Source organism: Heliangelus exortis, chromosome Z, assembly GCF_036169615.1.
Source record: "Heliangelus exortis chromosome Z, bHelExo1.hap1, whole genome shotgun sequence".
Classification (NCBI taxonomy): Eukaryota; Metazoa; Chordata; class Aves; order Apodiformes; family Trochilidae; genus Heliangelus; species Heliangelus exortis.
The window spans coordinates 30,427,101-30,453,163 of record NC_092454.1 but is presented as its reverse complement, the minus strand read 5'-3'; the positions used below and the strand labels follow the sequence as shown (position 1 = coordinate 30,453,163).

Below are 26,063 nucleotides of genomic sequence, written 5' to 3'. Positions count from 1 at the left end.
TGAGCTGTTAAGGGAATAGGTGTTAAGTTTCCATAACTGAGTTCTGGATGTCATGCTAAGAATTTCCTTCTTAGCTCTTGACGTGCCTCACCATCAGACTTGTCCTAGCTGGTGGTAGCCAAGATGTAACGGGGCATATAGTCCCCACACACTTCTGGTGAGCATCAAAACACCACTTGAATTGCATTTTCCAGGATAAGCTTTGAGATAGTTTGTAGGTAATTAGAGAGAATAGAATTAGCAGCAAGGTCACTTGTTAACTGAATAAACTGATTGTGGGACACAACCACATTGTTTCAAAACATGGCATATCAGTGAGCCCTGACTCATGACCTCTCATGGCTCAGCAGAGGTGATTCAATGCCAGCAATCTCAAGTCACTAATCATTGCAGAAGGTCACCTCTCGGTGTCCCCTGACTATACCCCAGTACCATCTCCTACTCTGCTCCCCACACACTTGTAAGACCCATAAGTGAGGGCCTGGCCATGTGAGATGGCCTTCAGCAGGTTAGGCCCTCTCTAGACTCCCATATATTAAAGTTGTTATCATCATAACTTGACCATACCTGTTTGAACATCTCTTGCAGCCCCTTGCAAGGGGGAAATGCAGGGTTGATACTACCCTAACCCATGCTACTCTGGAAGCAAGGGTGCAACGTGGTCACTGGTGGTTTAAAGCAACAGACCAAGCTGTAGGCTGTCTCTGTGGAGGAGGTAACCATTTCCAGGGTAATGGTTGATAAAACAAATGTGGACAGTAATAGTTTCATCTTAATTCTGCAGGGCTAGAATGTCAGTGCCCCAAATATTATGACAGTTAAACAGCACACAGTGAAACAAAGTCCGTTCTTCCAGCACTGCAAGAATATTAACATCCTATCAACATAAACTCAGGGTAAAACTTTATCTTCTTGCTTTATGCTTCTTTGCTGTCCTAAAAGAGGTCCCTTTTCAGCAAGATACCAAGAACCCAACCTTAGTCAAATTTAGGTTTTGTTTGTTTGTTTTCTACTGTCCCAGGCCTTCGAGACTCCTAATTTAAACAGTTGTGTCATTCCTCAATGCAAAGCAGCAATATTTCAGAGAAGGAAGCCTGCCATGCTATATAGAGGCAGGTAGCAGCCAGGGAACTAGATCTGTACTTTGCTTCAATGCAAAGAAACCTTCTTGAACTGTACTTCGAATACACTGAATCACTAGGGGGATCCAATTGTCTTTGAATTAAAACTGTTCTGTTTATTCTGAAGACTATTTACAACCATTATCAGAGTCTTGATAGACACACTGCTTGCATTTCTGGAAGCTTTCAATCTGCAATTGAGAGATTCAAGTTTGCTATTTTGGCTCAAATCTTCACCAGATCTCAGGTGATTCTTCTCCACTGGTTAAAATCCTTGCAAAAGTAATAAGCAAAACCCATCTCCTGCTGCTTCAAAATAGCACCTTGCTACCCTGCTGTTCTGAATACTGAAGTTATTTTAAAAGTTTGAATGTGTTACTTCTGTATTCTGTGGATTTGCCATTTTCAGTTGAAAATGTCACTGCAAATTGAACCCAGACTCTTGCCCAGCAATGAAACTATCCTTGTCTGTATCTCCATCTTCATTGGATAACACCAGCTTAGCCTCCGATTAATTACACTTTTTATTAATAAAATTCTGGGTTTGTACTGTGCAATATATTCAAAAGGCTCAACTTTATTTAAAAAAAAATTCTTTAAAAAAAGTTTCTCTGTATTCATACGCACATACTAAAAGACAGACAAAATGGGGCAGTTTGCTCCCATCATCTAACATGGCATTAGGGGGGAGCAGCACTCTCCCAGGAGTGGTGTGCACGGTGTTATGCCCACAGAGTTGGCAGTGGGCACAACTCCTCTGCTGTGTTCTGCCCACCTTTCAGAGGGGGGCACAAATGTCTGTGGCTGGGCAAGGCTTCTGTGGAGACAGCTTGGGGATCAGGAGGTCTGCAGGAGCTGTTGGTGACAGGTGGTGATGCAATAGTGACATTTAGGTGGGCTTAGGGGTTCACCCTGGAGGGTCCCCCCAGTATCCTGAGGCTGAGTGCACAGGAGGGGACTACAGCTACTGGGAAAGGGTGAGTGCAATGTGCAGAATAGAAATGAGGGATGAGCTTTCAGACAGTGATGTAGGAGGACAGTCTTCATGTCTGGAGTGTCAAGACACAGGATGCAGATGGGGAAACCCAAGGAACTGTTTCACTGAACTCATTTCCCCTTTTCCTTTCTCTGTATTTCACTTTTTACATCATGTCTGGCTGGAAGTGCTGTGATAACAACTATCTTTTAACATGTGTTATCTGCACAGTGCTGTATTGTTGAGCTGAGTCTGTCTTAACATAATGTTAACAATAAGTGTATGGCCATGCTTTGAGCATCTGCCCTGTTATCCCTAGAGGAAGGTGTTGCTTACAGAAGCACACAGATTTCACCTTAGCTAAGCACGTGATCCCAATAGTTAGTATAGAAAATGCAGATGAAATATCTCCTTTGGGCATATGTTGTACTTATACATGAAATGTACAAGACTGTGCCTCTCAAAAATGCCATTGGAGTTATAGAAAAGAAAATTAAGAAAAAAAGGAGGTCCAAACCTACAGCCTTCATATAGGCTTGTAATTCAGTTTGTAAAAAGTCAAATTCTTTCCATTTTCATCATCCCAAATAATGATCTAAAAAATCAGAGAGTACATGTGAACCTAAGTGGTGTGTTTAGTACTGTGGTTATTGATCATTTCTAAGACAAACTCCAGAATGGTGTTTTAGAGCAATGTCAATATTTGAAGGTGCTTTGAATCAGAAAATTATTTTCCAAAGACACCAAATTTAACTACATTAACTCAAATACAAGATGCTGTGATTCAAACAACACTTACAAAATGTTAGAAATGCTTCAGTAACAGGATATACAATGTCTTGGCTTCAATCATTCCTGTGATAGATTTATAAAGATAGAGTGTTGGCTTTACTACTGCTAAAGAAAGGAGAAAACATATTTTTAAAACACTTAAATTAAATAGTATTGCATTCAATATTGGCTCAAATGAGCTGGAGGTAAAGAAATAAGCAAAGAAACAGTGTTAGAAACAAAATATCTTGCAGCACTTCATCATCTAAACTTAACAATGCATCTTTGTTAATATAAAAAAGCTCAGCAGCAGTAGAAAGGTAGAGAGACAACATATATTATAATATAATCAGATAAATAGCATACTGTTTTGAAATGTAATTTTAGAATTTTCCTGATGCTGTTTTGTTTATGTACCAAGACAGTCAAAAATAATGACCAGTTTTTCAAATTACAGAGCATTCCTTCAGGAACTCCATGCAAGTAGATCACTGTCAGACCTGTGAAGCAGATAATGAGGAAATTATAACTAAGTCTTATTAACTAAGGCTTATTATTTAAATTAATAAAACATTGCATGAAAGATTTTTTTACTTTTAAGCATGTGCTGTAAACTCATTTATATCAATGGTATACATCTTTCACTGCAATCATTTAATAAAATGCCATATATGGAAGTAAAAAAACTTTTTAATCAGTTATTCTCCATGTAATATGCATAACACAAAGTCATGGGCTGCTACAGTGTGCTGTGAGGCTTAGGACCATTTGGATAACTGTACTTGGTCATTTTCCAAGTCCATTGCCTTAGCTGAGCCATCTCCTCCGAGTGACTCCGTTGAGTCTTTCTTTGCCATATGTAGTGTAAATCCTTTACAGAAACCTTTCCTTTATTCAGTACCTTGAGAAGTGTGTAACAGTCATGCTGTTCTTGTCCACTTAGCTAAGACCAGGCCTTCTTGCAACCCAGAAGACCCCAGACAGGATTCTGCCCCTGCTTGGGTCCCCCAGCTTTCTCATTGTGTTTAACAGCTGTTGACAGGCCTTTGCTCCATGTGGTTCCTTTAACCACTTTTTCTCTTTCTCTTCTGCAGAAACATGTTCCACAATTCTATGGTACACTGTCATAGATTGGTTTCCTTTTGTTTTCAACTACTATGTCTTGCTTTTTGTCTTTTTTGTCTTTCCTCAGACCATTGATTAGACCTAGCTAACTTGCATCTTCCCTTTGGGAATTACTTTTATAATTATTCCATTGTCTTTTGTGCCTTTTTGTGTTCTATTGCATTTGTGAGGAGATGAAGAAATCAGAGGCATCTGCAGTATTCAAGGTGCAGTACTCAAAGAAGAGCTTAACCATATTTTTCATTTTGTTCTTCATTCCTTTCTTAATCAGTTCTAGCATTCAGTTTCCCTTTGACAGCTAGTGAATGTAGGATGTTTTTGAAGAACTATCCACAAAGACCTCCCTTCCAGATTATAACAATCCATGTACATTTGTCTGTGTAATATTAGAATTGTTTTTCCTATGCATCACTTAGCAGCATGGAAATGAACACACCATTTAATCAGCAGGTCACTCAGGAGCTTCAGATCTTGGCAACATTCACCCACAGTTTTCATTTCACTGTCAAGTACTTCCAGTAACATCAGCAAATGCCACTGTCCCATTATTCAAACTGCTTGACCACCCACTGATGAATTTCTAGGGCAAAAAAGACTCCTGATCCCCAGGAAATTCAGCTGTTAACCTTCTGTTGGTATGAAAATTTATCATTGTTCTGGGCCAGTACTTTCTATCTCTTACTTGGTTATTCATGTTTTTATCCCACAAAAGTGGGATTTCTTTTAAGAGTACTACAAGAAGATCACAAGCTTCATGGAAAGCTGAGGGTGCTACTCATGTCTCATAGACTGTTGTATGGTCTTCTGAAATTAACTGGTGGGTTGTATCAGCTATTGCAGCTATTGCTGAATAGGCTGATCTCCTCAAAGGTCACTGCCAACAGCTGCTTTCGTCTGAGATGCCACCTCAGGTAAATACTCAGCAGCTTCTGTGCAGGAACTCTCTACCATACTTTGCTCCTGGGTGGTTTCTGTGGTTTGCATTGCAGTGTTCTGCTACCTGCCACCTATGGTATCAGACCACCACCAAAAGGATCAAAAGACAGCTGCAAAAAATTGCTGACCACTGGTAAGCCACACATTCCTCTGGCACAGATGTGGCTGAGGTCCCTTTCCCGTGATGGAGAGGAGAGATGGAGCCTAAAAACCCCACACTCACTGGTAGGATTGCACTGCTCAAGGTGCTTTGCAGCAGAAGAAGAGCTTTCAGGCACCACCACCAAAGGCAGAGATAACATCTGCTCTACACCATCAATACACCAATGCAAAGGAGAGCAATGTCCGTGTACCATAATGAGGCTTTGCTGTGGGCTGTTTCTATGGGGTGGTGGCAAGACTGGATGAGGAAGATAAATCAAATCCATCACAGACACCAGGGTACTGTTTGGCACTTCTAGCACCATTGCCAATAAATGTTTCTTGTATAAAATAATCTTGTACTCTCACCTACTGATAAGAATGACCAGAATGCCTATTACTTCTGGCTCTGCTCCTGAAGTAGACAAAAGGTAGTAAGGTAACAACAAGAATATAGGGAAAAGAATAAGGAATAATAGCAGACCACAGAGCATGGCCAGAGGCTGCTTCCATCTGTTCTACAAGAACTGAACCTTGAAGACAAGTGTCAATAGCTGGAAGGACTTGCAGAGCTTCCTGGGGTGCTTTGTAGCAAAACAGTTGGACTGTTGGACAGCAAAACAGTTGGACAACATTTTTCTGTAGGAAGGTAGAGTACTGATTCACAGACCCGGGCTCCCCTTTGCTGAAAAGTATTGTGTGATTTCACATAGTGTGGAAGTTTTACACTCCTACAGAAGAGATCAGCTTTCACTCAGCACATGTGATGGGAGGACAAGGAGACAAGTCCAGGATCACCACACATTGCAACATAGTCTATCTGTAGCTAAAGGGGACTGTATTCATTGCATACATCAGGTTTGAAGATATTTTACCAGTGTTTTACCCTGTGTAGTTCTTACTTCCTATCAAGGCCCTAACCCAGAAGATTTTTACTACTCATGTTCAGCAGACAAAAAGCAGTCACAGAAACACACCATCTGTTCTGCTATATCTACATATACTTCTGGCTACAAAAAGCCTAGTTCTGCTTTCTTTCAGGGCTTTTCTTCCCTACTAAGCAGCAGTGCAGGCAATCTAAGAGATGAGCCTATGGCTTGAGTCCCAATGTAAAGATGTTCATCTGCAGGCAGGAGAACACTGGTTGCAGTGAGACAGCTAGGCAGCCCTACACAGTTTTCTGCACTTAGCAAAACTTTTGTAGTGTTTGCCAGCTCACTGTGTCCATTTCTGACAGAAAGTCTTGCTGTACCCAGAGGCATCTTATACAAGTACTTTTAAATTAGATGGCTGTAGAATCCAATTTTCAACTTATTTTCCAAAGTGCTGCTCTCATCACTGAGGCAATCTGCGTGCCTATTGCTATCTTTGAGTTGCTGTTAGTCAGTAACTCTTAAAAGAGGAGCCTTACTAAGAACATGCTGTAATTGGCATCTCAGGGTCAAACCAGACGTATTTTTCATTTCGTTGAGCATTTCTGAACATTTCGCCCCGTGTCACTCCTCTCAAGCTCTTTGGAGGTCACATTTTTAGATACTCTTAATACAGAGGGCAAGGGCAATTACAGATGAAGGGCAATTAAACCTCATTCAAGCATTGCTAATAGCTTGACCTGAGTAAGGACTACCCAAAAATTTCCTCCCTCCCCCTCCCATTTTTATGGACATTACAAATACCCTCGCCGGCGGGCTGCTGGTCTCACATTTCACCCCGGCCGCCCATAACGCCGCCGGTTATGGGTTCCCTGACAGCGGCAGCCAGCGCTGCAGGGGTACCCCCTTAGGCTCGGGACACGAGCGGCTGCTAGAGCCGAAAGGCCGGGGAAGGAGAGAGAAGCGGAGACGAGCGGAGAGCCGGCAAGAACTCCCAGGCTGAGCAGCCAAGCCTAACCGGGGGCCGACGGCGGCGTGGGAGCAACTCTGCAGCTCTCTGGAGGCAGGAGCCGGGTGCCGGGGGGAGGGTGTGGGGTGTAGGGGGTGGCGGGAGGAAACGCGGGACCAGCAAATCCCTGAGGGGAGGTCGGGGGAACGGGCGCTGGTCCTTTGGCTGGGCGGCTCCAGGCAGCGGCGGCGGGGAGCGCGCAGCCGCGGGGAGTGGAGGAAGAAGCTGTGGGGAAGGGCCGGGGCGATCCCTGCCCCGCCCGACCTGGCCCGGCCCGGCCCAGCGCAGCCCCGCGCAGCCCCGAGGTCAAGCGGCGGCGCGCAGCCGGCTGGGTCGGATGTAGCATCCGTAGAGCGCCGGGGGAACTCGGCGGGAGTGCTGCAGGTACTTCGCTTCTACTCCGGGACAGCCTTGCCCGCACCCTGCCTGCCCCCTCCTCCATCCGCTCCCTTCCCGTGCCTGCCCGGCGCGCAGCCCGTTCGTCGGGGCTTTCGGAACAGCCGCGCCGTCCCGTCCCGTCCCCTCCTGTCCTGTCCCGTCCCGCTTCGGGGTGCCGTGGGTGGGGATGTCCCGGGCGCGCTGAGCCGGCGGAGCGGCTCGTGTTGCCGATTTTTGTCTGAGCGGGAAAGACAGAAAGAGTGAAGGAGATTTCTTGGGAATGTCACGTAAAGGCGTCGCGGCGGGCACGGAGCGGCGGCGGGTTGAGTAGAGCCCGAGACTGTGAGTGGAATAGTGTTGCCTGTGTGAGACGGTCACTCCGCGGTCATATCGGGGATTTTTTAGGTGGTTTAGAGAAGTTACTTGGCACCTCAGAAAGTTCAGGTCGCTGCAATAATGCAGATTTGCGATAGGAATACTGGAGTTTTGGGTAGGACTGAAGTAGTTCGGAAGTTCTGTGTGGGAACTGGGTGTGAGGAAGTTACTGTGCCTTAGTGCAGCGTGCAAAAATTAAACTACTGGGGAGCCTTTGTGTGAGATATGTGTGTGTGCTGCTTGGAACTGTAAAATACCAAAGGAAAAAAAACCAACCAAGCAAAAAACCCCCAACAAGCTAAAAAAGTCTAAAATCCAGAAACCAAGAAAATTACCACTTATTAAAGGCTTTTTGAAGCTGTAAGCTGCCAGCACACTTACTTAAAAAAATATAAAAGTTTATTTGAGCTGTCCAAGACATTGTTCTGCAAGTTGATGTTTGTTGTCTAAACTTCTTTTGCTGATAGCACAGCTTGGTTTTAGAGTGGAAATGTTTAGTGAAATCTGCTACTTTTCTCAAAAGCCTTTCCTATTCTTAAATTTAACACTACCAGGGTGTGCCTGATAAATTATGTGTGTTTACTTTTAATCTAGAAAAGCTTTGAAAATTCATAAAGTATACAAAAGTTTGGCTTCAGAGGCACATTCTTGACTTTCCCCTTGCTTTTCTGAATATTGTCAGTGGTGGTCAAAATCTACGTCTGTGTGTGGAAGAACTGCTCTGTGTGTCATGGTGGTGAAGGAGGGTCTGGTCTTTTTGGTGAAGTCTATTTATAGGTATTTGGAAGGCAATAAAATATAGTTCCAACTGAATTATAGTGAATATACTGAACACATTGCATCGTGTGTGCTTCTGTAGCCGAAACAGGTAGTGAAAAGTTAAGTCCTATTGTCACTTGTGCTTTATTTTCACTTCACAGAATCAAAGACTCACAGAATCATCCGAGTTGGAAAGGACCTCCGAGACCATCAAGTCCAACCCTTAATCCACTGCCACTGTGGTTACCAGACCATGGCACTAAGTGCCACATTCTTTTTAAAAACCTTCAGGGATGGAGAATCCACCACCTCCCTGGGTAGCCCATTCCAATGTCTGATCACCCTCTCTGTAAAGAATTTTTTCCTAATATCTAATCTAAAGCACTCCTGGCAGAGCTTAAATCCATGCCTTCTTGTCTTACTGGTAGCTACTTGGGAGAAGAGACCGACCCTCCCCTGGCTCCAGCCTCCTTTCAGGGAGTTGTAGAGAGTGATGAGGTCTCCTCTGAGCCTCCTCTTCTCCAGACTTGTTGCTTTGACTTCAAGATACTGTGAAAATGGGGGAAGTCTGGCTCACTGCTTTGAAAAGAGAAATTTCTTATTCTTCCAGCTGTGAAGTACTCCGTGACTCATGAGATAGTAAAAACTTTCAGCTCCCTGTGGGATTCTCACCAGGCTGCCTCGTGGAAGCTAAGAATGGGGGTGTACTAAAGTTGGTTGCTTAAGGGCTTTGCCATCCCTATACTCCCAGTTCCCTGTTGCATTCTGGCACTGGGAATTACACATTTCCAGAGGAAAGTTGCAGGTTAACCTAAGGCATTGTTTGTGGGGAGCTGGTAGAGGTACAGCCCTGAGCCTCTGCCTGTACCAGTGGGCAGTGGGAGTGTGCTGGAGGGGGTGGGTCTGCCACAGAGCAGACCAAGGGGTTGTGGACTACCACACATCATCATTCTTTTCATGGCATGTGGGGCACAGGGAGCATACAGTAGACCTTAGGGTCGAGAGCCATGGTGGAGAGCCCCTGCTCCAACCTGAAAGAGTGTTCAGCCCTACTAGGATCCTTAACCCCTGCAGCAGAGCACATTCACCACTGTGGAAACCCCAGACCACAGTGGTGGGAGATTTCTCAGGAGGGTAAAATGATGGTGTTTGCTGTTGACCCCAACTGCTCCCTCCTCCCTTGGAGCAAAGAGGACAAAGTTTAGCCAAATTACTGAAGGGGGCAAATGAATTGTCTGCATGACTGTAGTTCTTGACATTGTACCACTGCATTTATTTGAGTAATTTAGCAATTGGTGTTTCACTGTCATATCTGTGAGGAAATATGCTGAGATTGTCCCTGCACTCCCTATTGGTTTATCTTTCTACTGCTACCTGGTAATGCCGCGATAATCCTCTGGTTTGATTTAGTGTGAGTAAAACTGTGATTTCATGAGCTTGGGGTATTGAGGTACTGAATCAAGGTAGTACTCAACATACTACATGCCACAGGTAGGCTCTTCAGATCTTTAATATTTCAAGCATGTACTTTGCAGCTGATGGCTAGTCCTCTGTGTGTGTCTGGAACAAAAGTATTTTGAGGAGTAAGTTGTAGAGCTGTCAGGAAGCAGTGACACAGATATCCTGGACCTGCTGTTGTCCTTTTATTATAATATACAGCTAACTTTAATTTTTCTAATTCTTAAAGAATGAATATGCTTTCTGAGTTACTGGTTTCAAAGCAGTAGGGAAACAAACAAACAAACAAATAGTATGGATGAAAGATGTTACCTAGAAATGTTGCTACCAGAAGAGACCAAATTTTAATTTATTGCATGAATACTTATACTAACTTTCAATTGACTTATGAGGCATATTCATTCCATAAGAGCCCTGGCAAATAGCAGTGTTGCAGCTTCCTTTGTCTCACAGAGGCAAAGACTTGCTTTTGTGATACTAAGTTTGCTGTAATCATTTTAAAAGAAGAAATAATTATGAACAGTGGAAAAGACTGTCTTATGATTTCTGCTGAGTAAGTACATAGTCTGTGCCTTTAGCAGAGTCATGACAGTTCACAGCTGCTGAGTTGTGGATGATAAGGTACTAAGTCTGGCATATAATTTTCTTCACGGAAAGATATACACTTGTCCTTTCATATAATAACTCTGTTTGGAAGAGACTTGCAGAAACATTTATTTTGCTGCACTTGGTGCTCTTAAATGATATGAATATGATCAGGCAGCCACTAGCCAGTTTGGTGAGTCTTGCTGGTTGAGCTATTTTTAACAAATACTTTCTAGTGAAATGTAATTGTTTATTTTATAGTGGAAGACACTTGTAATTCATAGGGACACAGTAGCAATTTGTTACAAGCCAATACAATGAAAGAATGTGGTAGTTTGTGTGATAACAGTGTGCAGATTATAACTGAATTGCAATTAGATTGAACCTTAGCTGAGGGGAAGTTGTTTTGTTGAAGAGCTTTACTCTTACCATGCTTCAGAAAAAAGGTCAACAACTCAAGGGCCCAATTCTGCTTCTGGGAAATAAATAAGATGGCTGCTCTAATCTTAAGAGTTAAAAAGAGGAAGGACACCAAGCATGAACTTTGTTTTTTGGATAATGTGTGTCTCCCAGCAGGCCTCTTCACCAGAGCAGTTGGGAGCTAAGAACTAGAATGAGCAAACAGTGGGGTAAATAGTAAATTATTTTACCAGAAAAGAGTTCGAAAAGAACTCTTCTAATGTACTAAAGAATTGAAGTCAGTTCCCTCTAGGCTTTTGTCAGATTGCTTCTTTTCTGAAGGAGTCAACCCAGGAAAAAGGAGGGTGGGAAAACAGAGTGTGGGACATCCTTTAAATCCCTTTATATTAATCTGGGATGTAGTTTGCTGTTACCATCTTCAAGAAGGCAGTTGAAAATGCACTTCCCATTTTCCAAGTACCCAAAACAGCATGCTAGAACAGCTCACATGGTTTTGTGATCTTAAGAAACCTGTATTTTGAATCATAGAATGGTTTGGACCAAAAGGGACCTTAAAGATCATCCACGAGCAAGGACACTTCCCACTAGGCTAGACTGTGCCAAGCCTCATCCAGGCTGGCCTTAAACATTTCCAGGGATGGAGCAGCCATAACACCTCTGGGCAATCTCTCCCAGTGCCTCATCACCTTCATAGTAAATGATGTCTTCCTAATATCTAATCTAAATATATTCTCTTTCAGTTTAAAACTGTTACCTCTTGTCCTATCCCTATGCTCCCCAATAAAGAGTCACTCACCTATAGGGCCCTGTAAGTACTAGAATGCTGCTATTTTCCTATGCAATCACAGACAATTTAATATTAACCTAAGCCTGCTGACAATAAGGCTGCTTTGTTACCCAGAGAAAATCAGATACTCTTTGGGATCTATAGGCTGCAAACTGTTGGTGTGCTGGTCTCAAGCAGGGACTGAGGTGTCAATTTCTTCCTTTGATACCTATCCTTTGAAAGTATCTTTCACATCTTTGGTAGATGCTCATGATCCTTAAGCAAATAAATGGTTAGGTCAGGAACTCTAACTTCTAAAGAGTTTCCTAAACTAAACCATTTCATTTTAGACCAATGGAAAATGTCTCCCCATCCAGCACAACTTTTTTATTTTCTTACCTTTCCTCATTCCCATCCTAGTTTTGCTACCGAGCTGAAAATCTGGCAATCTGTTCATCCTGAATACATAACATTTTGGATCATGAGCACTGATTCTCATTGCAATACTTAGCAACTAAACTGTAACATTCCTGGTAAAAGAGTAAGTGCTTTTGACATCTTCTGGTATTTTCACAGGCCTGTGAAAATATCTTCCAGTATGTACACATCACAATGGAAAAAAGACAGCTAGGAGGGTCTGCTGTGAAAATGCAGCCTGCCAAAATCTGTGGGAAAACATGAGTTAATCTAAGTCACAACTAAAAGAAAAACAGAAGTAAATTGAGAAGGACAATTAAAGTTCATATAATGTTTTTTTTATTTAGAAAAGACCCAGCAACATTAAATGTATTTCTTGCATATGCATGCAAAGGAAAAAAGTAAAATGAACCATAAAGAAAAGCAATACTCATAAAGATATGGCTTGCTATATTTATTCTTAAAGGGGTAGGAATAATGCAACTCATTTGAGTGGGCAGTAGCATTTCTCAGAGCATCTCCTTTATTGTAAATAGAATAATTTTGTACCATTTAAGAGTGGGAAGTTATTTTAGGCACCAGCAGCCTGCACACTGACTTCAAGACTTGACACCAACTTTGTCAGGCTCTTTGCTGTCTTAGGTCTGCACGCAGAGCAGGAGCAGTCTTTGCAAACCATGAGTTTTCCCTGCTGTTAGTGCTCAAACAGGGATGGTTGGGTGCTGTTTTGGTAGCACTGTATACAGTTTCTTATCTCTGAGGAGTGAGCTTGTTTCTGTGCATGCTGTGCTGCTAGGACTGTTGGCTAATCCTTCTCACCACTCTTCTGCGTTTTTTTCAGCATGAAAATTTTGTAGCGGAAAACTCCTGTGAACGGTTCTCCACATTACCCTCGTATTTCCACAGCAAAGCTGTGTATCTGCAGAGCATGACATGTGGCTTACCCACAGCTACCTTGACAAGCATGCAGCAGTGCTAAACTTTGGTACCCTGTCACAGTCAGCATTCCTCTCAGCTTCTAGGTGGACATTGTGGCTTGAGCACCTGTGCAGACCATGGGTGACATAGGAGGGTAGTGAGATTTATATTGCATTTGTTTTTATTTTCAGAGCCTGGTTTGCAAGCCACTCTTCCCAAATTAATATGTGAGGCTTGCTGGAGCTGGAGATACCAAAGGAGTGCTTGCAGAAACGTGGCTTGATCTCCCTCTTGTGGAAATTTATCGAACTAAAAGCTTATGATATTTAAGTAGTCCAGCACTGGCAAACAAAATATGGCAGAAGTTACCATGCAACCCGATGCCGTTGACGGCCCTCAAGAAAATGAAGAGATGGACTCACTGATCGTACTGCATTATAATTACACAGGAAAGCTCATTTTAAAGGAAAAGGCAACTGATAAAGTAGACCCACCCACTATCACATTTCTGATCCTATGTAGTTTCATAGTTCTGGAAAACTTGATGGTGTTGATTGCTATATGGAAAAACAATAGATTTCACAACCGCATGTACTTCTTTATTGCCAATCTAGCCCTCTGTGATCTTTTAGCTGGAATTGTTTACAAAGTAAACATTCTTATGTCTGGCAAAAAAACCCTGAGATTGTCCCCCACAATCTGGTTCATTAGAGAAGGTAGTATGTTTGTTGCCCTGGGAGCCTCCACTTTGAGCTTATTGGCTATAGCTATTGAGCGTCATTTGACCATGATTAAAATGAGGCCTTATGACGCAAACAAAAAATATCGAGTGTTCCTTCTCATTGGTACATGCTGGCTTATTTCAATTGCATTGGGTGCCTTACCCATTCTTGGCTGGAACTGCATCAGTAACTTACCAGATTGCTCAACAATTTTGCCTCTGTACTCTAAGAAGTATGTTGCGTTCTGTATTAGCATATTCATAGCTATTTTGGTTGCCATTGTCATTCTTTATGCCCGTATCTACATCCTGGTAAAGTCCAGCAGCCGTAATGTCACTACCCACCATACCTCAGAGCGTTCCATGACACTCCTTAGGACCGTTGTGATTGTTGTTAGTGTCTTCATTGCCTGTTGGTCACCACTCTTCATCCTGTTCCTCATTGATGTGGCCTGTAGAGTCAAGGAGTGCGCTGTTTTGTTCAAAGCCCACTGGTTTATTGCTCTTGCTGTTATCAATTCTGCAATGAACCCTATCATCTACACTCTGGCCAGTAGGGAGATGCGTCGGGCTTTCTTTCGCCTTGTTTGTGGCTGCCTCATTAAATCCCAGGTGGCCAGAGCTGTGCCCATTCAGGCCATACCAGAGTACAGTCGCAGTAAATCCAGCAGCAGCAACACCCAGAAGCCGAAGGAGGATTTCCCACCAATGGAAGTTCCCGTATGTATCTCTGAGCCAAATGAATCTTCCTCACACAGTGGAAGCTTCTATAAGTAGAGGACACTTCAAGACAAGTACATTTCTGTGCTTTTCAGATTTAAAGTGAAAAGTGTAGTTTAAGTGTAGTTTAAGCATTCATGTAGTTTAAGCATTCATGCACTTAAGTTACAGGGGAAAACACTAACCACTTGTTCAGCTTCGAGGACGTATTTATCAGCAATCATTTGCTTTGGCTGTTCATTCAGTAACGCACCTCATTCAGAAAAAATCTTTCATGCTAAGCAGCAGCCAGCACAGAGTCCAGGCACAGCTAGTGACATTGTGCACCATGATGGTATTGCATGTTAAGGGTCCATTTGTCACTGCCTGGACTTGCAAGATATCAAGAAAACCTGTTAGAAACTTCAGTATTCACTAAACATTGCTAAAGATCAGAAAATGAGCCTAATTATTGCCAGCTGGCAGAACTCTGGATGTTTGCGCTTATAGTTCTCTCTATGTATCTTGCTGTTAATGGTGTTATATGTATGTGGTATAAATAGCTGTATATTTTTGCAATTCGTTGTTAAAAAATAATTGTTAAAAGTTTACAATATGCTAAGCATGGTATTGTACACAATATTGTATTGTATTGTATAAGTGTAAGGTGAAAAATTATACAAATAGATATATGTGATTCAGTGGGGATATTTGAAAATATATGAAGTAGTAGTTTTTAATTGACAGTGTGTTGAACTTCAGTGTGTTATATTGGTGCAGTATTTTTAATTTTTTCACTGTTATTCAAACTTTTCGTGGTTAGTGGAAGACAACATGACAGTTGTCACTGTGACATTTCACAATTTATTTTAAACAAACAGTAGTAAGCATCGAGAGAGGATGTATATGTTTTCTGTGTAGTTAAAATGTGACCCAACAATACATGTGTATCAAGTGGATGTATTGTTTCAATGCATGTACTTCTACTTACTTTTTCCAATGTATTTAAAAATGGATGTGAAACCTGTGTAAACCTGTGTACATTGTGAATGCACTACCTAGACTGAGATTCTTCAGTAGTGAAAGACGCGTATCATTTCAGAATGCAATGAACCACAAACAGGTCCCTGTGGAATTCTTTTTTTTTTTTTTTTTTGTCTCCAGCCACTACCACAACATGGGATTGTGTTAGCAATTCTCTCTGTAAAGAAGTCTGTAGGGTTCCACTGCCAGTGTGATAAGATCCCATTTTCTGGCAATGAAACCCTACGTTTCTGCTGTCTTGGAGCACTTTTGCAGACACAAGAGGGAAGATGTGGTATAAGAGCAACATGCTGAAGACCATACCTCCAATTATACCCAGCCCCATCTTGGATGTGGAATGAAGGCCTGCTTAATTTGGAAAACCTTCCAACTTTCCAGGAGGACTGGACTTAACTCTTGAGAGGATATTTCCAAGAAACCTGTAGGAAAAACCTTTGTGGTATGTCGCTGCCTTGCCACCCTCAGTACAGGGTGGCATGAAGCATTATAAGAATTGCCCGGGACCATGGAAGTAGACCATGCTACTTCCACCATTAGTTGTTTATGGCTGTAGGCTTTAGTGGAGGTTCAATGCAAAATACTGAGATTTGTTGCCTTTGTCATTCAATAGTAATGTGATGATCTAGCTTTATCAGTGATTTGTGCTTGATGTGGCAGTGAGGTGTACTAGCTGATCTGTAAAGCCCCTTCCATCCCTAGCCATTCTGTGATTCTGTGATTTGCTTTGTGAAAAATTAGAAGTAGTTGAGGCTCTTTTGATACACAGCCTGAAAGAGCTTCATTTAAAGCAGCAGTGTTGGACTCTTCCCGAGCATGTACAATGTGTAAGTGGTGTGTAAGTGGTGTAATGTGTGTAGCTTTTAAATGTAGAGCTTTTCATTGTGATTATCTTTAAGAAGTTAGCAGTCTTCTTGTAAATGTTTTACACTGTTAGAAATGTGTAGGAACAAAAAAAAACCAAAAAAACAAAAAAAAAAACAAAAAAAAAAAACCAACGCTATTTGAATAAAATAACAGAGAGAGAGTGATAAATACAAAATAACTTCTACCAAATATTTTGAAAAGCAGTCCACTTAGAGATGAAGAAAAAGCTAAACTAAGCTGAGACCAGTAGAACTGTATGAACTGCAAATACAGGCCAACTCTGTGAGAAATAGACTGGTGGCATTGCCTTGCCATGGTTTGCTTAGGTTTTTAGATCTTACGACATTATTTGGCTGTATTTGCAGTGTGGAATTTCTCCCTCAAAGCTGTTTCTTTGAAAACTGCCAGCTAAGATACTTGGATACTTCTAAACGTTAGTTCATGAGGTGGTGGAATGTTGCAGCATTCCTTGCTAATGTGGAGCAGAAAGGCCTTAGAAACACAATGGGTTGAGAAAACATGGTGGTTTACACCACACCAACTTTCATGTCAAGGATGTTAAGAATTCATGCTAATTAGGCGAAAAAAAATTTTAATAGCCAAAGTCCAAGAATATGCACATAAAAGTGAGCTTTCATATCTGGATTCTAGGCTTAGCTATTGTCAGAGTTGATACAAAATATAAGTAATGCGAACAGCTCCACTTTTGACCATGTGATTGTGTATCAGTACAAAAAACTTTCTCTCTGCTTTGATTTCCTTCTCTTATTTTGGAGCTGTGGGGATATTCTCTTAGTTCACTACCCTGCTGTACTTGAAGCAGGCTCCTAAGATTGATGGGTTCACATGTAAGACATAATATAACTTACAATGTACTTAACAACTGAAGATTAAAAAACTTCTGGAAACAGTCTTCAGTGGGTACACCCCAATGGGATATATCAGGTAAAGCACAGATTCTGGAAAAATTCAGAGTAAAATTTTAAAGTAAGGCAAGTCAACAGCTTTAACAGCAGTAGACTATAAACACCAGGAAGATGTTCTACCCTTGAAGCTAGAAAAAGATGGAGAATAGTTTTATATCATTCAAGCCCATTTGAGTATACAGGAAAATTAATCAGGTTTCCCCTTCCCAAGTGATTTTGCATTGAGCCAAAGCTACAAAGTCAATTAACATTTCATTTATACTATTGCATGAATTGGAATATTTACTGAATTACAGTTTGTTCTGTAATATTGTAATGTACCTTAATATTGTTCTGTAATATGTAATATTGTTCTGAATTACAAAAGAAATGCAAATCAAGCCACCGAAGAAGAAAGAAAGCCTCCACAAGATGCTCTTCAGGAGTCTTTTATTGCCAACAGTCTTACAGAGTGTTTTCAAATTATTAAGTACTGCCAAAAATTTCGAAAACTTAATTAAATCTCGAACCTTTGACCCAAAATTGTGTAACAGTCATTTTTCAAAGAATTGCAAGGAAAGTTTTGGCCTTCTATGGAGAAAATTCATTTGACTCTTCTGGTGTCATGCCTGAAAGTATTACCTATGGGTACACTGCACAGCCAAAAGTGGTAGACTCTACATCTGCCACCCCTGAATCTGGAGGAAGACTTTGCCTCTTGTTTTCCTGGGATCAGGCTCTGTTCCCTTGCTCAAGTGTGTTTTATATTTCCTTACTTTTTATATTTTCCTTAGTTGAAAATTACAAAGCTCGCAGGCAGCACAACACCTTAATTTTTTAATTACACTTTAAAAAGAATTCATCCTGCCCGATGTCTGCTGTGAACTCCACACAGCAGAGAAGAGTCAGTCTAGAAGATTCCTGGAGTATATAGAGGATGATTTCCTACTCTGGTATGAAGGGATGGTAAATGAGTCCACCAGGGATGGGTTCCCATTAGACCTTCTGCTCACAAAGAGAGAGGGACTGGTGGGAGATGTAGTGGTAAGAGGCCATCTGGGGCACAGTGACCATGAAATAATATCAGGGATGCAAGGAGGACCAACATTAAAACCTCTACACTGGACTTCCAAGAGGGCAGATTTTGCCCTTTTTCAGAAGACTGATTCAGAGTGTACCCTGGGAAACAGCCCTGGAAAACAAAGGAGTCCAGGAGGGATGGGTGTACTTCAAGAAGCAATTCTGGAATGCACAGGAGCAGTCTGTCCCTGTGTGCTAAAAGGCAAGGCAGAGGGGAAGATGACCAGTCTGGCTGAACAGGGAGATAGTGAAGGAAATTAGGGTAAAAAAGAGAGCTTACAGACTGTGGAAAGAAGGGATGACTACTCAGGAAGAGTTTAGGAATATAGTTAGGTCACATAGAAAGAGAGAATTAGAGAGACAAAGGCACAATTTGAACTCGATCTTTCCACTTCCATTAGGGATAACAAGAAGTCCTTCTACAGATACATCAACAGCAAAAGTGGGGGGCAGGGAAAACCTCCATTCTTTGTTGGACATCGGGGGAAACATAGTTACCAAGGATGGGGAAAAGGCTTTGGTATTTAACACTTTCTTCACCTCAGTGTTCAAGAGTAAGACAGCTTGTCCTGAGGACAGCTGCTTCTGGGGCTTGTAGAGAGAAATAGGAAGCCGAGTAGCTTCCCTGTAATCCAGGAGGGAACAGTTAGAGACCTGCTGAGCCACCTGGATCCTCACAAGTCTATGGGATAAGACGGGATCCACCCCAGGGTGATAAGGGAGCTGGTGGGAGAGCTCACCAGGATGCTCTCCATCATTTATCAGCAGTCCTGGCTGACTGGGGAGGTCCCAGATGATTGGAAGTTGTGGAATGTTACAGCAATCCACAAAAAGGGATGAAAGGAGAACCCAGCAGACTACAGGCCTGTCAGCCTGACCTCAGTGCCTGGCAGGGTTATGGAGCAGAACATCCTGGGGGCAATGACACAGCACCTGCAGGATGGACAGGGGATCAGACCCAGCCAGCACGGGGTTAGGAAGGGCAGGTCACATCTGACCAATCTGATCTCCTTTTATGATTGGGTGACCCACCTGGTAGATGAGGGGAAGGCTGTGGATGGAGTCTGTCTGGACTTCAGCAAAGCCTTTGACACCGTCTCCCACAGCATTCTCCTGAAAAAGCTGTCAGCCCAGGGCTCAGACAGGAGCACTCTGTGCTGGGTTAGGAACTGCTGGAGGCCCCCAGAGAGTGGTGCTGGATGGTGCTGATCCAATTGGCAGCCGCTCGCCAGTGGTGTCCCCCAGGGATTAGTGTTGGGCCCAGTTCTGTTTAATATCTTCATTGATTTAGATGAGGGGGTTGAGTCCACCATTAGCAAACGTCCACCATTCACAGACGACACTAAGCTGGGGGGGAGTGTGGATCAGCTGGAAGGCAGGAGGGCTCTGCAGAGGGACCTGGACAGACTGGAGAGTTGGGCTGATTCCAACGGGATGAGGTTCAACACGGCCAAGTGCCGGGTCCTGCACTTTGGCCACAACAACCCCATGGGGAGCTCCAGGCTGGGCACAGAGTGGCTGAGAGCAGCCAGGCAGAAAGGGACCTGGGAGTCTGGAGTGACAGGAAGCTGAACATGAGCCAGCAGCGTGCCCAGGTGGCCAAGAAGGCCAATGGCATCCTGGCCTGGATCAGGAACAGTGTGGCCAGCAGGTCCAGGGAAGGGATTCTGCCCCTGTACTCAGCGCTGGTGAGGCCACACCTCGAGTCCTGTGTCCAGTTCTGGGCCCCTCAGTTCAGGAAGGAGATTGAGGTGCTGGAGCAGGTCCAGAGAAGAGCAAGGAGGCTGTGAAGGGATCCAGCACAAGTCTTGTGAGGACGGGCTGAGGGAGCTGGGGGTGTTCAGTCTGGAGAAGAGGCAGCTCAGGGGAGACCTCTTCACTCTCTACAACTCCCTGAAAGGAGGTGGGAGCCAGGGGGGGGTCGGTCTCTTCTCCCAGGCAGCTCTCAGTAAGACAAGAGGGCATGGACTTAAGCACTGCCAGGGGAAGTTTAGGTTGGGTATCAGGAAGAAATTCTTTACAGAGAGGGTGATCAGACATTGGAATGGGCTACCCAGGGAGGTGGTGGATTCTCTGTCCCTGGAGGTTTTTAAGAAGAGACTGATGTGGCACTCAGTGCCATGGTCTGGTAACCACAGTGGTAGTGGATTAAGGGTTGAACTTGGTGATCTCAGAGGTCCTTTCCAGCCTGGCTGATTCTGTAATTACAGGTGCTCCTTGTAAAATTGTGGAACCAAAATCGTTTGGGTTGGAAGGGACCTTAAAGATTGTGTAGCTCCAACCACCCCTGCACCTGTTGTGGTCTGTAGGCACCATGCAGAGGAATACAGAGGCAAGCTGGTGCCCATGCTGCTGTGAGAGCTGCATTTCTCTTCCCCATGACCAATGTAACTTCCCAGGGCATCTCAAAGCTCAGCTTTTCTCCACATGGGTAAGAGGGAAAGGTCTTAGCAAGGTGACATTCAAACAGTGTAGAAAGGAGATTTGGGGTGTATTGGCCCAGCTAAACTTGGGTTGGAAGGGACTTTAAAGATCCCCCAGTCCAACTACATTACCTTGCTCAGAGCCCCACCCAATCTTGAAAGTTTACAGAGATGGAGCATCTGCCACCTCTCCGGGTAATTTGTTCCTCTGTTTAGCTACCTTCAGCCAATCAATTGATTTCAGCCAATCACACAGTATTTGCATCCATCTCATTAACTTCTCTGTCTCTTACATAGTGGGCAGTGTTGGTTTCTCACAGAAGTGAACCCTGCAGGTTTAATTTGCTCTGGCTGAGCTCAGTGTAAAATGGCTTTAACAGAACAGGTTTGGAACTGCTCTCTGAATGGCTATACAGCTTTTATATAATTTTTATATAGGGGAAAGCCAAATCTACCAGAGTAACAGCACAAAAGCAATGGCACATTCCACAAAAGGAGCACTGATTGGCCCATATGCCCTTTAATCTGGACAGCTTTGAGATTGTTTTATTCCCATTGACTAGAAAAGCCTCTGGATCATCACACCTGAACAGGTAAGATCTCCTGGCCCATTGCAGCGGGGCACTTTTGTAGCCCCAAGGCACTACCACCATCTAGGACCAAACTACATGTTATCAAGCTATGTGTAACCTTTGTGTCATCAGTGGGCATGCTGAGCTGAGCATATTAGCTGTGCTGACAGACCAGCTTAAAATAACCACGTTTTCCTGGAGTCAGAGTTTGTGTAATGTAGTCTGGGCAATTTAGTATTTCCACTGAGCTATTTCATTTTGCGTCTCCTTTCCACCTGCTTTAATTTCTAAAATATTTCCCTGCTAAATTATTAAAGCTACAGCAAAGACAATGGTAAAATTTAGATGCTTATTTCAGTGAAAGTTTACTGCCTTCATTCATACACACACCCATGTTCTATTTTTTCAGGCACACACTGACAGTGTGTTTAGGAATCTAAAACAGACATAGGCAGCAGATGAGATTTTTGAAGAAACCTAAGGGATTTAGGCACCAAGCTTTTACTAAAATGGTATAAATATTCAAAGTACAAAAGATGCCTCATAGTCAGTGATAGCACACTAAAAACTTTCCAAAACATGGCATGTGGGAGCATGGAATGACTGTAATATATGACAAAAATGTGGCAACTGAGTTACTTCAAACTGGAATATGGTAAGATACGGATGCTCTTAAGCAATTTTGATGGGTACTGCTCTGGAGTATAAAAGCTCTCCTCATAGTCCCTTGCAATTGCTCACCTGGTGAAAGGACAATCCAAACTTTAAGAATTCTTCTAAGAATTTGCATTGCAATGCAGCATTTAATTTCTTTCCTTTGCTCTCAGCTCTCACCCAGAGCTAGATATATCAACTAATAACAATCTGCAACAAAATAAATCTCAAGCATTTGGTTCACTAATGTCTTAGTTTGGCTTTTGAATGTCTTGATTACAGAATCAAGTGTATTTTATTGCACAAATCACATGATTAGTTTTAGATGTCTCAATCATTTTCATTTTTGAGACCAACCAAAACCAAACTTTGCAAGTTGCAACCTCACTGTATTTCAAAGCAGAAGGTACAAGAAAAATATTTCAGAATTTTAATATCATGATCCTACCTAACATACTCTAAGTGAATCCTTCAGTTTGGTTGTGGTTTGATAAAGATTTAAACTTAAGTTCTTGAAACCAAATCTAATTTTAACTATATTTAAGTACTGACTCCTTCAGTGTAGGCAGGTACTTAACCTAGGCGTAGCCTGCTGAGTCTTGGCCTTTAGGAATCAAGTCTGAAGATCTGATTTGAGATACTGGTACTAGAGAGAAGACCTTGCAACAGTTAAGTCTAAATCCTGACTCTGGCACAAACTTTGCCAGGAACTTCATCTATTCAGTTTGATAAAATAGGACAATTATTTCATATAGTGTTTGCATTTGAATAGTACAAACCCTTCTAAACACATTTCCCAGTACCAAGCAGAATTCTGCCAGAAGTGCATCTTTAGCGTATGCATATTTTTCAACTTCGTATTTAAAGAAATGCAGTATATTTGCAATGTCCAACACTTGCCTAATGCCAAAGTCAAGTTACACTTTGGCAGGTAAATGCAAACGCATCACTTGCAAAACTAACCACTGTATCATGGTAGTTTTCATTTCTTTTAGGAAGAAAACTGTTTTCAAATATGTCTTTGAAGAGCCACGTACATCTTGCATTAAACCCATTAAACCCAAGTTACTTGAATCGCCTAACGGGTTTGTAACATCTCATTCAAGACTGGTAGTCAAGTACTCCAAGATCTTCACCATAAGCAGAGAACTACTCATAAATAACCATAGCACTCAAATTAATAAATTAAAGTTACAGAATATTGTTACATTATTGTTAGAAAAAATCAAATGCAGACACTTTGTACACAAAGAAATCACATCAAATCATTGTTAAAACAAGATACAAATTCTGAGTAACATCACATAAGAATTTAAAATTGACATCTGAAAGATAAAATGCTTTTTATATCAGTGACACTGAATAACACTTTAAAAAAAACATTTTATGCTAAATTTCTGAGTTGGAATACTAGTTTCTGAATTCAGATTTTGTCCATGGTTAACCAGCATAATCCACCTCAAATCCCCATAGTTGTGCTTCTTAACTAAAACCAAAAATAAGATTCCAAATATTCATTTTATCAAGAAATTGAGACTGCATGAATTCTATTTTTATCTGAACAATCACAACAGGTATTTTTCTACTGGTAGAAACACACAGCATAGAAGATTGTTCTACATCATCAACAGACTGACTTAAAAAATATAAATATATGCTGCTTCTATATATATCATGTGTATTACACTATCAATATTCACATTAGAGAATCTGAACAATTTTATTGAAACTACTTTTAAGAAAGCTTTCTGATGTGACTTCATGTCTACATAAAGCACTGAGAATTTTGAAGTGTATCGTGTGAAATGGGTCTTCTTAAACCTAAAGAAAACATACTGGTGAAATACATGTGCATACATTTTTGCTCTTTTTTTTAAATGTAGATGTTTTTTTCAGATCTGCAATTTCTAACAATTACAGATTGCAAATTACAAGAATTAAAATCGTTATCTGGAGTCAGTGTTTCCTCTCAGCAGGCTGCTGCAGGCAGAGTTCACTCCCAGAAGAAACTATTGGCAAATTATTTTTAAGATGATGATTGATGAGATGACTTATGCTTTCGAAGACATGATCCTTTGTTCGAACCTTGAGGAAAAGGATGCAAAAAGACAGATTAAAGACCAAAATACTTTTTCTCTTTAGTTCACACTAAAAATCTCTAAGAATAAAATGGCACAATAATGTCTTAGAGACTGACCCCTCTTCCATAAGAAACGGTGATAAATGGACATTTCTAGAGTTTTGCATCTGCTTAATTTCTTAGTCTGTCTATTAACGACAGAAGCTGTACATGCTACATATGGGCCAGTCTACTGCAGTTACTCTTTCTGAATAACCTTTTTTTGCTTGAAAACTTTCTGTACAACATTCTGTTTCACTGTAAGCTGGATTTTAGCTCAAATTTTCCTCTTCAAGAGACCACCTGCTTCTTTTAAATGTTTTCACCTTTTTCACTAGAAAGAGGTGTTCCTCCAGAGATGCCAGAAATGAACTCTTCTCCATGCATCTCAACATCTTTGTGCTTCAAGTGCTGAAAAATCTCCTTCCCCAAAAGTATTACAGCCACCACGTTTTCTTGGCTTGGATTTGCTCCATGGTACACTCCTGTGCCTTTGAAACTGAAATACTTCAGGGTAGAGAATGTTACTTTTCTAACCCATTTACCAGCCCTCTGCACCAGCATCCTCTTAAGTAAATTAATACGCTCATGGTAAGAGGAAACTGCTCTTGCAAGGTAAAACAGTCAGAACTACCAGGACAGGCCAAAACTCAATCTATATAGCAAAAAACCCCTTTAATTATTTAACCTCATCTTTGCAAAACATTTCATTACTGTATTTAAAATGAGTTAGGTGTACGGCTTCCACATGCAGACAAAAGGTCCTGTCAGGAAAATGTCAAGTTGCAGTACAGCCTTGTATTGGGATGGCTCTGCACTGCCTCAAGAAAAAGCCTGCGGCTACTTCTCTGAAGTGACACATATCCATTTCCCATGAACTTGCCTCAGAAAGAGAGACAATGTCTGTTAAAACTTTCCAAAGTCAGCTTATATGGAGGCGGACACCTTGCTTGAAATATTTTCATTTTCATAATTAAGACTGGCATTCTGGCTAAAAAGCTAGAAAATTAGCACAGGGTGTCCTGGGGTTAAAAATATAACAAAGAACTTTGATGGAAAATTATGCTGTCTGCTCTGTTCACATGTAGCTGCACCACTGAAGAAAACCTACAGGGTCTCCCAGTTTCTGAAATGAGCCACTTGGAAACATGACTTTGTGTAATTATTGAAAGGTCATTTTCAAAATTAAAAAATATGTTTGGAAGAGCAGTAACATGCTTTATCTATACATATTCAGTCTAGTCAACTCAGTGTAGATCTGTCCCACCATAAACAGTAAAACTTCTGCCATCACCAGAGTTCAAGCCCTAATTCTCATTCTGGCAAAAATCCTGCAGTCCTCCATTTTAATCCTTTCCTGAACCAGACACCTTTTATTTTTTTTTTTGTCAGCTGAATGAGAGCAGAAGTATATGAACAGCTAACTCTGTTCTGAAAACACACCCTTAAGAGCTGTAATGTGACACTAGGTAATTTGTGTGTGACATGAATTTTCAGGCAGCATTTGTGTGAACCAGTTGTTAAAAATAATCTATTCGAGGCCACACTGAAGAACTGCAAGCCACTAGCATGCTGCTGGGGTTGGATAAACACTGGTATTTTACTGACAATTCTCTGCTCTGACAAGTCACAAGTAGGACTGCTCAGGAGCTGTGCCGGGATCCCACAGGTCATATAGATAGCACAGTTAACCTAAATACGGCACAGAAAAGCTATAGTTCTCAAGTGGTTCTTGCTGAGCAAGAAATTTCCAATCTATTTAGGCCATGATGGCATACAACAAGTAGGATGAGAGAGGGGATAGGTGCAGAGAACAAGCAGGTCCCTACAGAAGGTGGACAGAAAACTGTGGTCCTAGAGGCAGTGCAGAAATTAAGGAGCTTCTGTCTTTGCAAGAGGACAGCATCCCAGAGGTCATAAACCGCACCTAAGTAATCCATGCCAGTCAGGAGGTG

The 26,063-nt window shown here is 42.0% G+C and overlaps 2 protein-coding genes across 7 annotated transcripts in view; one reads left to right on the top strand and one right to left on the bottom strand.

Moving 5' to 3' along the window:
- The first annotated feature begins 7,123 nt into the window (after positions 1-7,123).
- On the top strand, positions 7,124-15,516 carry S1PR3 (sphingosine-1-phosphate receptor 3). Of its 6 annotated transcripts, none has more exons than XM_071730742.1 (4): positions 7,124-7,335; positions 8,625-10,699; positions 11,667-11,734; positions 13,219-15,516. In XM_071730742.1, the coding sequence occupies exon 4, from the start codon at positions 13,383-13,385 to the stop codon at positions 14,523-14,525; it is 1,143 nt and encodes a 380-aa protein (XP_071586843.1). In that variant the 5' UTR covers positions 7,124-7,335; positions 8,625-10,699; positions 11,667-11,734; positions 13,219-13,382; the 3' UTR covers positions 14,526-15,516. The 6 variants fall into 6 exon arrangements, with proteins under 6 accessions (XP_071586843.1, XP_071586840.1, XP_071586844.1 ...); XM_071730739.1 differs by having other exon boundaries at positions 11,667-12,233; positions 12,269-15,516; XM_071730743.1 differs by lacking the exon at positions 11,667-11,734 and having other exon boundaries at positions 8,625-8,780.
- Positions 15,517-17,700: 2,184 nt separating this feature from the next.
- The window catches only part of SHC3 (SHC adaptor protein 3), a 73,084-nt gene continuing 64,721 nt past the window's right edge, over positions 17,701-26,063 (bottom strand). The window contains exon 12 of the mRNA XM_071730934.1: positions 17,701-24,074. Coding sequence (XP_071587035.1) covers positions 23,946-24,074 — 129 coding nt within the window. The 3' untranslated portion in view covers positions 17,701-23,945. The remainder of the gene's footprint in view (positions 24,075-26,063) is intronic.

Excerpts from the sequence above, each read along its gene's own strand:
- S1PR3 (XM_071730744.1), top strand. The coding sequence starts at position 13,383 with ATGGCAGAAGTTACCATGCAACCCGATGCCGTTGACGGCCCTCAAGAA.